The sequence below is a fragment of the Glycine max genome, chromosome 6 (assembly GCF_000004515.6).
Source record: "Glycine max cultivar Williams 82 chromosome 6, Glycine_max_v4.0, whole genome shotgun sequence".
In the NCBI taxonomy this organism is placed as follows: domain Eukaryota; kingdom Viridiplantae; phylum Streptophyta; class Magnoliopsida; order Fabales; family Fabaceae; genus Glycine; species Glycine max.
In genome coordinates this window covers 3,806,499-3,819,411 of record NC_038242.2, presented here as the reverse complement: position 1 = coordinate 3,819,411, position 12,913 = coordinate 3,806,499, and the positions used below count along the sequence as shown (strand labels likewise).

General features: G+C 27.2%; 1 protein-coding gene and 1 non-coding gene across 2 annotated transcripts; one reads left to right on the top strand and one right to left on the bottom strand.

Annotated features, from left to right (window-relative positions):
* Positions 1–4,472: 4,472 nt before the first annotated feature.
* Positions 4,473–7,758, top strand: LOC100804570 (uncharacterized). The gene is made up of 7 exons (XM_041016270.1): positions 4,473–4,692; positions 5,785–5,871; positions 6,098–6,334; positions 6,510–6,671; positions 6,791–6,844; positions 7,060–7,203; positions 7,292–7,758. Exons 1-7 carry the CDS (start codon positions 4,486–4,488, stop codon positions 7,679–7,681), a joined length of 1,281 nt encoding a protein of 426 aa, XP_040872204.1. The 5' UTR covers positions 4,473–4,485; the 3' UTR covers positions 7,682–7,758.
* A 54-nt stretch (positions 7,759–7,812) lies between these two features.
* Positions 7,813–7,892, bottom strand: TRNAL-UAG (transfer RNA leucine (anticodon UAG)). The gene has a single exon. It is a non-coding gene; the product is annotated as a tRNA-Leu (tRNA).
* Positions 7,893–12,913: the final 5,021 nt, after the last annotated feature.

The window sequence follows — 12,913 nt, the reverse complement described above, 5'->3', positions numbered from 1 at the left end:
TTTGTGATTGAATGATGTTATAGAAATTTACAAATTTATCATTCTGACATTACATATTAGTATTCATTATAAATTTGAGCGCCCACTAGGAAGAATTAACCACACGCCAAGAATTCACAGCAAAACTGAAAAGGAATATATAATTGAAATTGAAAATAAAATATGGAAAGAACTAAGAAGCACAAAATAGAATATCAAATAAAATTCATTATGTACCAAACCAATGATAACAAATGATAATAGCCATGAAATAGCAAAATTACTTAAGATCCAGAAACGAACACATAAAGTCTCTGCACATCAATACTCTAGTACTAGTCAAGCCTCGATCTCTGATAAATCCACACAAAAAAAAATTAGAAAGAAAATGAAAATCCAGAGGCCGAAGCGCAACATGTTCAGATCCTGAGAGAAGATCCGAAGACGAGAGCAACGGCGGCGGTGAGAAAACCGGCGGCGAAGGACGGAGAGATGACGGAGGCGGGAGAGGTGGGGCTAGGTGCCGGCGCATCGGCGGCGTGAGCGGCGGAGACGACGGCGAGAAAGACCGCCATTGTGGTCATGATTAGGAATTGAGAGGAAGCCATTGTTGAGGCGAATGAAGTTAAGTAGAAGGTGGAGGTCTGAAAGAATGTTTATATAAGAAAGAATGGGAAATGAAAAGAGAAGAGAAGGCGAGGGTAGTTTGGGAAGGTAAACGAATTAACAGAGTGGTTTGAGTGGGTGTTGTGCTGTGCCAGCTGGTTTTGTTGTCAAAATTAGGCTTAGGCAACTGCAACTTCTTTTTCTATTCTACACTAAATCAGATTGTTGTTGTTAATCTTTACAAATATTATGTAAATTTATGCAATTTTACAAAATTTAAGAGATGATTTATGATTAGTGTAATATATTTTCTTCCTCTTTAAATTTAAAAATTCTTTTAATTAATTTGCGCAGAAAACTGATTAATATAATTAATAATATTAATTTCTTTAATAATTTATATTATTTTATCAAAATTACACTTAAAATTATTAAGACTCTTAATTTTTCTTATTTAATTATTTTTTCATTTAATCAATTAATTAATGTGTGATACTCTTCTTATCTAATTCTTATAAGAGAAATAATATATTTATCCTTTAGTACAAAATATTTATTGTAAATTAATTAAAAGTATTTGTATTAAAAAATAATTAATATGAAATAAAAATTTAAAAAGTCTATTAAAAAGAAACAAAAAATAATAATAAATAATCAAATTTATTCCTTAAAGTATCAAACACTAGAAAAATGGTTATTGAATGATAAAAAATTAAATTTAATCATTAAATATAAAATTATAAAAATTTAATCCTACAAAAATTTAAGATAAATTGATTTTTAATGTTCAAAAAATAGAACTCATCATCTTATTGATTTTTGAAATTTATAACTTAATAAAAATAATATCACAAATTTAACTACAGAATTAATTTATTATATTTTTTTTTACATATTGAAAAATGAAATTTACAGTTTTCTTTCAAATGGTCGATTTTTCATCCTATCACACTTTCCATCACCAAATATAGTTATTAAAAAAAACAGTTTTATATTTAGTACGGATGGAGTAGAACTCATGTAGGATTGTGAGAGGAGGGTGACTTGGTGTTGGTGCCAGGAGGAGGACCTGCCTTCTTCTAACGGGCAGCACGCGCCAGGTACAAAGAACAATAATTCTTGTACCTAACAAACAATTTCTCATTTTCAAAATATTTCTTTAATTTTATTTATTTGTCATCTATTTTTTTTAAAAATATTAATTATTTATTAAAATTTTAATTTAAAATACATTAATCAGTTATTATTTCATAAAAGTATATTTAACATAAAAAATAGCATAATAAACAATTTTCTAAACGTGTGTATTTTGTTTAACATTCTATTTGCAAAAATATTAAAATAGAAATAAAAAATAGGTAAAAAATCATTTATTTAAACAAACAAAAAATAGATTATATACAAAATTTATACTGATGCCAGAATTTCAAATTTAGCTTAAAAAATTATGTTCTTTTATTTCTGTTAACACCATTTTTTTTTACTTTTATGGTTACAAAAATTTTAGTTTGTATAATTAAAAAAATAATTAAATATGTTTTTTTATGTTATTTTGTATTTGGTATTTAATATTACTAAATTAACAAGTTGAATTAATTTAAAAAATTAGAAGATGAAATTAAAAAAAAAAATAGAGAACAGATGAAACCAAAATAATAGCGGGATTCCAGCGGCAAAATGGAACTTGAATCTCTATACATTGTTTACAGCTGTTTATGAAAAGGCCAAGTCGCGACATTACGCATTCCACGACACGAGATGCCCACCCCCCACTCACTCTTCTGTCTCTTATCTCTTAGTCTAAAGCTTCTATTTAGGCTCTTGCACCATCATGATGGATAAATTTATACCAAAACTTTGAAATACTTTCAAGAAATTATACTTCAAAGTACCTTTTTTTTTTAAGTTTTACACTGAAAGTGTATATTATCATGATTTGAGTTTTTTTTTTCAAAAAATTAAATGTTGAAATCTTATTCAGTCTCACGATTTCAACATGTTTATTTTATTTTTTATTAAAAAAACTGAAATCATATTTTATCATATAATTTTAGTTTTTACAGGAAAAAAATGAAAATCGTATTTTGATATATGATTTTTTTTATTATGAAATCATATATTAAAATACGATTAATCCATTTTGGTAATTTTTTTAAAAAAATATCAATTATGGTCATTTTTAAAAAAATATAGCCATTTATTTTTCTCTCTCCCAAATGTGTGTACTATTTTTTTTATAAAATTTAATTATAAATTATTATAGAATAAATTATATTTTTAATATACCCATTTTGTTAACATATTTTCACTTGTTTTTTTTTTGGAAAAAAATAATCAAGTTACACCTTAAATATATCTTAAAGATTTTGTAATTATAAGTTGTTAACTTATTTCTTTTAAAATATGCATATATAAGTTAACGTAAATAAATATTAAAATGTATAATTAAATATTAATTTCTTTTAACTTATCTCTTTAACTTATTTAAGTTGTTAACTTATTTATTTTAACTTATTAAAATATACTTATTTCTTTTAACTTATCTCTTTAATTTTCAGAATTTTCGATCATTTTTTTACTTCCTTTTTAGTTAATTTTATACATTAGTCAAAAGTAAAAATAAATATTAAAATGTATAATTAAATATTAATTTCATGCTAAATTGATTTATTGAATATTAAGTTTTATTCGACTGGGTTAATGTAATTTGACTTGTAACGTATTGATGTATTGAATATATTTTGTGTCAAAAAATATTTAATAAAATATATCAACTACCATTTTTGTTTACTTTCCAACAAAAAATATTCATAGAAAATTTGATAGAATTATATAATTAACACTTGTTCTGATTAAATATGTATCTTAATTGTTATAAGTTATAACTCTTAAAAAATCTTAGAATTCTTAAATAAATACTATCAATTGACTAATATAATTATTTTAATATATAATTAATATATTCAATCATTTAATTAACAATATCAAGACAAATAAAAATATAGTAATAAATAATTTCATATTTAATTAAAAATAATATATCCATAAAAGTCGATTTGGCGCACAAATGATTTAATAAAGCAATCTATCTTACCATATATAAAATTTATAATTAAATATCAGTATAAATATCTTTTATGTACATTATAATTCAATTTGATTGATAAATGCATTAATAAGTATGTTTCATTGGGTTTAAATGATTAAATTATTATCTATAAATGTATCATTAAATATATATTATTTTTCACGGAATTACTATTGGCTAAAGAAAACTAATTCTACTTGTTTTTTAATAAAACTATGCAGAAATTAATTATGGTACTGATACGATTCAATAATTATTGGATGTATTGAGCATGCATGAATCAATCTTAAATTGTAAGAAAATTCAATTTTTTTTTTTTTTACAAAGAAAGACGTACATAAAAATATTTTTTTGATGGAATTCAAAATCTGATTTTAATGAAGATAAAGTTGACAAATATTATTAGGTGTTATTATTAATAATTTTGATTAATTAGTTTAGTTAGAAATAACAAAATTATATCTCTTTATTTACTAATTAGAATTTTTAAGTGAATCAATTTTAGTTTTTAGATTACTTAAATTGAGTGATTGAAATTTAGTGTACAATTAATATAATATTTTAATATTTTACACCTGTTAAACGAATCTTATCTCATATAGTTGGTAGTGTAGTCAAACTTGTTTATGCTATTATAATAATAATAGATAAATAGAATTGGCCGCGAAAAATTATAATAGTACAAATGAACTAACTTTTTATTGAATACATTTTGTCAAAAAAAACTTTATATTGAGTACATCAATAAATGGCACTTATTAATTTTGATACGTCACATTGTATGTATATGTATCTTGCATTGTCAAGTTGTCATGTGGGTGCGATTTATATTAATTAACGGAGAAATGGAGAGAAAATATCAAAGTGGAATGGGAAAAACTAAGGTTGCAATCTTGTTGCTTTGGGTCTTGTGTATCAAATTGCAGTTGAATGTTGAAGCAAGAACATCATCAGCTTTAGAAACAGAAATCGAAGCCAAATTGAAGCAACTCAACAAGCCTGCCGTGAAAACCATTAAGGTTTGCAGTTACTCTTTTGTATTACACTTGTCATTCTAGCTTTTACCTTATTAAATGCTCTCAGAATATTTACTATTTGTTAAATAAAACTAACGAAGATTGAAAAGAATTTCATATGCAATCCGTTCTGAAAACATGCCGTTTTCATAAAAAGGTTTGTTACATACCTACATCATCATAAGCATCATATCATAAAAAAATCCCACACGAAGGCAGAAGCCACTAACGAAATTATTTAATGTAGAATAAAAATTAATAAATTCACAAGGAGAAAGTGCTACTTTTTTTATAAAAAAAAATCAAGTGAAAAGAATAACCTATAACAAATATTAAAATTATTTTTTAACATTATACTTATGCATATGAAAGTTTTGATAGAAAAGTTTATTTCGAAATCTTAATTTATTATATAGCAGTTAAATAAAAACAACTTTTAATAATGATAAATAAAAAATATTTAATTAATCATTTCATCCATATACTTGTGTCAATTTTTAGTTTTAGTTCTTATACCTGAAAATTCTATGCTTTAATCCGTATGTAATTTAGTTCTTTATGTTTTAGTCTCTGTTGCTAGTATTTTGGCAGTGTAAAATTACCTCAAAATGGAAACATAAGAATTAAAACATAAAAAAATGTAAGATTTTTAAGTGTAGGAAATAAAATGAAAAGTTGGTGTAGATATAATGACTAAATAATTAACTAAACCTATAAAAAAAACTGCTTAAAATCTAAATGTGATCATATACATGCAATGTACGAGAAAAAATAATAATAAAAAAGATAGTGGTACAAAATATATATTATTGACTGATAAATCTCGGTACTTCCGTACTTGCTAGTATTTTCAAATTAAAGAATATGATTAGTTATTAGAAAATTAATTAATTAATATTTATTTGTATAGAGTCTGAAATATCTCATTCAACATTTATTGTTAAAGATATCTTTTGATAGTAATTTTTTTAAAAAATGAATAAAAAACATGTGGAATGTATAATATCTGATTTTAGCAATAAAAATCAGTTAGAAAGGCTTTATTTTATAGTATATATGTGACATATATAAAATTTATTATTTTTGTTCCTGCAGAGTGAAGATGGAGATATTATTGATTGCGTCAACATCTACGATCAACCTGCTTTTGATCATCCAGCCTTAAAAAACCACACTATTAAGGTATTATATATTATTATTATTTCAATTCTAGAGTCCCACCCATTCTGCCATGGCACAGCATGTATAGTATAACTATAGTCTGCCAAGTGAATAATTCCTATGGGGGGTTGACATATATCCAATTTCTTTTTCCATCTTATTTTTATTATTTTTTATTTTTTAATATCTTTCAGAAATCAATAGATTTGTGCATATTAATTAATTTAATGAATATTGGAATGTGCAGATGATGCCCGATTTTTTGCTAGAATCCCAAAATCCAAGCACAGAAGATGCTTCTGAGTCAGTGATATTTCAGACATGGCAAAAAAGTGGAAGCTGTCCAAAAGGAACCATTCCTATTCGCAGAATTCTAAAGGAAGACTTACTCAGAGCTTCTTCTCTTGGCCGATTTGGGCAGAAACCCCCAGCTTCTCTCAATTTTTCCAATGCCGACAGTGAATTTATTCCTGTAAATCGCTCGGTATATATCTCAATTAACGCATGTCTTGTGAAGACACGTATCATATATGATCCTTTTTTATTTCGCAAGCCAACTTTTTTTTTTTTTGACGTTATGCAGCATAAATGTATATATATAATATACTGCATGTAGCAAATACAATTAATGGTATATATGTTGATGTGATCTCATGCAGTCATCATATCTTGTGACATTGGGATACAATTATATCGGTGCAGAAGCAGACATCAACGTTTGGAATCCAAAGGTTACCATGCCAAACGATTTCACCACAGCTCAAATCTGGCTTAAGAACAACAACGGTGAAGTTTTTGAAAGTGTAGAATCAGGTTGGATGGTGAGTTCCCGTCATAAAACTTACTACTTATATTTTAGACTTTATTGCATGAAAACTCTGACTTACTACTTGATGCATGTATATACACACACGTGACTAAGCTTACTATTATGGTTTAGGTGAATCCAAAGTTATATCATGACGGAGCCACCCGGTTTTTTGTCTCCTGGACTGTAAGTATTCATTTATATATATATATATATATATATATATATATATATATATATATATATATATATATTTTGTTCGTTGATCTTCTTACATAACTTTTTTTGTTTTTTTGACAAGATTATATAACTTAACTTAGTTCATTTATAACCTCAAATATTGGCAAGGAGAAAATCAAAATAGGGTTTTTGATTTCTTGATTTTGTGAACTGTGTTGCAGAGGGATTCATACAGGTCAATAGGTTGCTTTGATCTTACTTGTCCAGGATTTGTGCAAACAGGCCAAGTAGCCCTTGGTGCTAGCATAGGACCTATATCATCCATTATGGGCCCACAGTATGAGCTTAACGTTGGACTGTTCCTGGTAATTAATATTCGCATTTATATTGAATTATCTTAAACACTGATAATAAAAAATTAATGTGGCAATTTATTTTGGGGGTGTGATACAGGAACCAGACTCAGGAAATTGGTATCTTAAAATTAAGAACAACGTCCCAGTGGGTTATTGGCCGGCTGAAATATTGGGTTCTTTAACGCACAGTGCCATATTGGTTGAATGGGGTGGACAAGTATCAAGCACAAATATAAAGAATCATGAAAGCCCTCACACGGGAACAGAAATGGGAAGTGGACATGCCGCAAGTGGTCGATTTCAGAACGCGTGCTTCATGCGCAATGTGAGGATTAAGGATTATTCGCTACAGCTTAAGTATCCTGAGCATGCATATGCTATGGCTGAAGAGCCCTACTGTTACAGCTCCCTCAACGACGTCCATTATGGGAAGGAACCTGTCTTTTATTTTGGAGGACCCGGACGAAACCCACCCTTTTGTCCTTAATTCATTTTCCATTCTTATAAATAAATAAATATTCTGTAATTTTGAACGCATTATTATTAATTTTAGGACTTTTAGAAGATGAAGTAATTATATGACAATAGTTTAATAACTAAATAAAAAAGAAAGCATGTTGACAGCTGTGGGATTTGAACCCACGCCCTTTCGGACCAGAGCCTAAATCTGGCGCCTTAGACCACTCGGCCAAACTGTCGCTATGTAATAGTTTCTTACAATAAATAATATAATCTTAATCGAAACTGAATGCAAATTTGGAAATATAGCCAGAAATGATACCGTAATTTTCATACACAGTTCCTAGGTGCTACGAATGCAATGTTCAACATGAACAGAACAGCATATTATTCTTGTGAGGCTACAGACAGTATTGGGAGGTTGCTCCTCTACTGGGCAGGGTTAAACCAGGTTTATGAAACATTTAGACTCAAAATGATCAATTTGATTTCGATTGAGTTAAATTTTTCATTTTTTATACAATTTAATTTCAATTGAGTTTTATTTTTCATTTTTTTTATACAATTTGATCATATTAGACTTGGATGATGGACTCATTAGTCATTAGGTCTGTGAATAAAATAAAAAATGGAAAATTAAAAAAAAAATTGAACGAGTTTATGAAACATACAATTATACAACAAACATTATTTTATAAAAAGGGTATAAATTCGGATTGGATCGAGTTCCATGTCCCCATATTCAACACTGAATTAAGTTTGTGATTTTAAATTCCGAACCAACTTAAATTTTCTTCCTCGCTTTAGTTCAAATCATCAACTGGACCTTGATCGGTGTTCACGCGTACTCCTGCGTTGAATGTAGATTTGAATTAACGATATTCAAGAAACGGAAGCAAAGAGAGATCCGCTAATAATTGGAATGGTGTGCACGCGTGCCCATGGGAAGAAAATGTTTAAAGCTGTATAAATATTTATCAGATGCAAATCGAGTGGATTAACATTTCCACTGCCAGATCGATTACATGAAATAACAGCTAATAGGTATGACAATCTCTAGTTTTCTAGGCAAGCAATATATAAGGGTCAAAACCCTCCTCCCAAGCACAGAGAAAACAGAGCACCTACTCTTTCAGGTAAAGCAACTCCTATGTAAAACGAACAATACTTTGATGAAAATATTGAGCGTCTGGAGCTATATATGATCATGTTGGAACATGTAAGCACCGATATATAAACCACTAACTACCAAAATCAAAGGATCTCCGATCACATTACGTAACCGGTTAGCAGTTAAGCAGAATATCTTCCGGTCTACACTTTTTATATATATCATATCTTCATGCAAGTCTTAGCATGGTTCTCTCAGGAGGACTCAACATATTAACAAGACATAAATATGATAACCATGCCTGTTTCTCAAAGATAACATGCCTATCTTAGGTCATAAAAAATCTTTCTCACATTGTTTAAGACAGTAAAAACTTGTACTAAGGTTCATTAAAATTAGCGCAGAAAAAACATTATATAATTCAAATAAAATATTTGCACAATTTCCTTGTCCCTGTCCAGAATAAAGACTAGATAACAAGGAGATTGGAGCATACGACCAATTGCGGGAACATTGGCATTTAGTAGTCACAATAAATCAATTACTCTTTTAAAAATATATAACTTTTTTTCTTTTCTAAGTTAATTTTATTACAACACTTCTATTATAAAAATTTGACATTGGCATATGGATAAGCACAAGTTGTCAATGACAACCGGTTGAAACTGAAAGTATTGTTGATAAATAGTATTTTTGTTTTTTCGCGAGACAACTACATTGTTATATTCACATGATATAATATTATTTTTTTCAGAAATGCCATATGATATAACGTGTTGTAATTAAGGAAGGTTGATGTATGACCAACAAAACAACGTTGGCTTAATTAATTGTCATGGATCAGCGTAAAAAAAAATCAATTGTCATGAATAAATACCGAAACTTAAGTGCATAATTATGTTAAGTTCTCTTAAAAATATATGTTAAGATTTCCTCTAATAAAATTATATGTTAAGCTGATAATCTATTCGGTTAATAAAAAAATTAAAAATTAATTAAAATGTCTTATCCAATATAATCTCACTTTATGATCCACCTTTAGGGAGGAGGCTGTTTTTCTCTCATGTAAGGATATATAATTCTTTCAAATATTTTTTGAGATTTTTAGTATTGAAAAATTATATTAAGGGCATATTTGGAAATTTATAAAAAAATGAACATATTATCAGATTTCCTCGTCTTTTTTTTAAGAATATTAGATTTCCTCGTCTAATTTACCATTTGTTTTGGATACAATGATATATTTTCATTGATTCGATGGGTTGATAAATGATTAATGGGATTTGTATTAGTGAATTGCATACCAAAATCATTTCCTTTCTCAATAGGCCATTTATACGGTGTAAATGGTTTTGGTGTTCTTTTTTCTCATTTATTGTGATTTTTATTATTAAAAAACTGTACATTTCTTTGTTGCAAGACTCTTTCTTATGCGTAATGTGAGAGCCTGAAACTTCCAATGTACATTTCTTTGACTTGTCTTGGACTTTGTTTAATTCATTCGCGTTTTTTTTTTTCATGATAAAAACATATAGTTTAAGGTAAAGAAAAATCAAAACACTCTTTTTTTCTAGTAAAATTTCATTTTGACATTAAAATATATTTGGTAAAACCAGTCTATAATATAGTTAATTTAATTAAAATTATTGAGTCAAATTAACTAATAAATTAATAAAAAGACATATTTAATTAATTATATATGTATGTATATATGTGTTTCAATATTTTAGTTTGTTTCTAATAACATGTCAATATGTCCTCATAAAAAAGGGAAATATTTTTTAAATAAATTGTATTATAAAAGAATAGTAAAAAATTTATGATTGTACTTATAAAAGAGTAGTACTATTTTTAATTTATTTTAATAAACTTATATTATTTTAAATCAAATTTTTATTTATTTTCTTTAAAAAGGTAAAACTTAATTAAATAAACTTATATTATTTAAAATATACTTTAGTATTTAAATGGTTTCTAATAATATTTTTTAAACAAAATATTAGTGAGAGTAATAAAATGGGCAAAAGGACTTTTAAATTGAGAAAAAAGATTAAAAAAAAGAATAAAATTGAGAAAATTAAAAAATAACAACGTATGAGCACACATAGATAAAATAAATATTCATTTCTCAACCTAATTTATTTTATACTCATTGATCAATCAGAATATAAATTCTAAAAAACTTGATTAAAGAACACATGTTCCTATCACTTGTGTCAAGTAAGTGTGATTGTTGAAATGCTATCTTATTTTTTTGTTACAATTTATGAAAATAATTTATAAATTATTAAAATAAGTCTGCGTATCACTTAGACACTTAACGGGACAAAATCACTCTGTCTCACGGTAGTTTATTTTTGCCTGTTATTTCTATATATTTTATATCACTGTTGGCATTCATTATTTTTAATCTGTTATTCTGTTTGGTTTAATAGTAAATGATAATTTAATTTAAAGAACATTAAGTTAGGGTTTGAACACATCCATTTGGAAGCCAGAATATTTTTTTTATAATAAAAATTTTATTTTTTGAGATAATAAACACCAGAACATCGTCATAGCATCACTTGTTATGAGTTACTACAATCACAAACCATTGAAGCCTTGCCAGCCTTTTTTACTTGAAACACCAATTACCCGTTGTTTAATAATCACCAATTCATTGAAAAAATTGTAAATTTTTACATTTTTTTTTTTTTTAGATATAGCTGACAAAAGTGTTTGGCTTTCAAGGGATGACCAGGTAATGCATTCATTACCTCGTGTGTTAAAAAAAGGTAATGCATTCATTAAACTGAGGCATTGGGGATCTTTCTGTTCAAGTTTGGTCTGTCATGCTTTAGCTTTGTCTCCTGCATTGAATTGGTTCGGCCCTTATACTTACTTTTGATTTAGGCCTTTGATTTGGGCCTTATAGGCTATTGCTTCCTGCACCTCCCAGTTACTTCCTGCATCTCTTTTATGGTTTGCAGAATGATCAATTCGGAATGTAAAATTACATTACAAAATGCGTCGTATTTGGGTTTTCAGAAGGTAAAAAGCATTCTGTAAAAGGTGCATGAAGCAACATGGAGGTGCAGGGAGTAAGAGCCTGTTTGCATTTGTGTAAATGTGTATGCCGCAGTCCAATTCTCTTGGGCTAAGTGGGAAGCTGGGACTCGGAGCATATCCACAACCTTTTCAAAATTCTTACTTTTAGCACTATTTAACCTTTGTTTATTATTTTTTTTATATGTAGAAATTGGACAAGACAGAAATTATAATACTCATTCTGTTTAACTAATCAATTGAGTTAGAACAAAAATTTGAAGTATACATTTAATAATAAAGCAAAACAAATCTCCATTCCCTATTATTCTACAGATTAATTACCTTAATTGATAAATCGAATAGTCAAATTCGCAGTTAAAACACAGAAAGAAGAAAATAATTAGAGGGGGAAAGGGATGGAATGGTCAAAAAAAGTATATAGAGAGTGGTTTAGAAAGAGAAGAAGAGAAAGAGTAGGGAAAAAAAAGTAAGAAAGAAGAGAGCGTGACTAGCCGTGTAATTATTTTGTAAATAGGTAACTTCTGTTGGTGAGAGTGGGTGGAATTGAGAGAAAGAGATAAAATTGGCTAGATGAATGGAGATTATATCAAATATTTTTCTTTTTTTATTTCTGATTTGTGTATAATTATTGTTATTTTTGTATTAAACATATAAAAAGATTTTAGAATAAACTAAACAAATAAAAGTGAAAGACGAATGAACGGTTATAATGTGGGTTGCCTTCATCTATTGATATACATTTTGAATAATCATTTTTTGAACACAAGATATGTTTATAATCTCTTTCATATAATCTACACGGGTCATGTTTTCTGACCTTCTATATTAAGTTAAATTAGTATGTTTCTCTAATCAGTGATTTAATTATTGTTTTCAATGTTTTTACTCAATACTTAAATTTAATCAATATTATATATGATTTTTTTTATAAATCATAATAAAAAATATTACTGCAATAGAAATTTGTTATATATATATATATATATATTCAAAACGTCAAAATTAAATTAATTTAAATGCTTATATCGTTTTTTCATCAACAAGATTTATTTTATTTAAACATTTTTTTAAAACAACAACAACAACACTTATATTATT

Coding starts and splice junctions, on each gene's coding strand:
- LOC100804570 (XM_041016270.1), top strand. CDS start 4,486: ATGTGGGTGCGATTTATATTAATTAACGGAGAAATGGAGAGAAAATAT. Junction 6,672..6,790: donor GTGTAGAATCAGGTTGGATG/GTGAGTTCCCGT, acceptor ATTATGGTTTAG/GTGAATCCAAAGTTATATCA. Junction 7,204..7,291: donor TTAACGTTGGACTGTTCCTG/GTAATTAATATT, acceptor GGTGTGATACAG/GAACCAGACTCAGGAAATTG.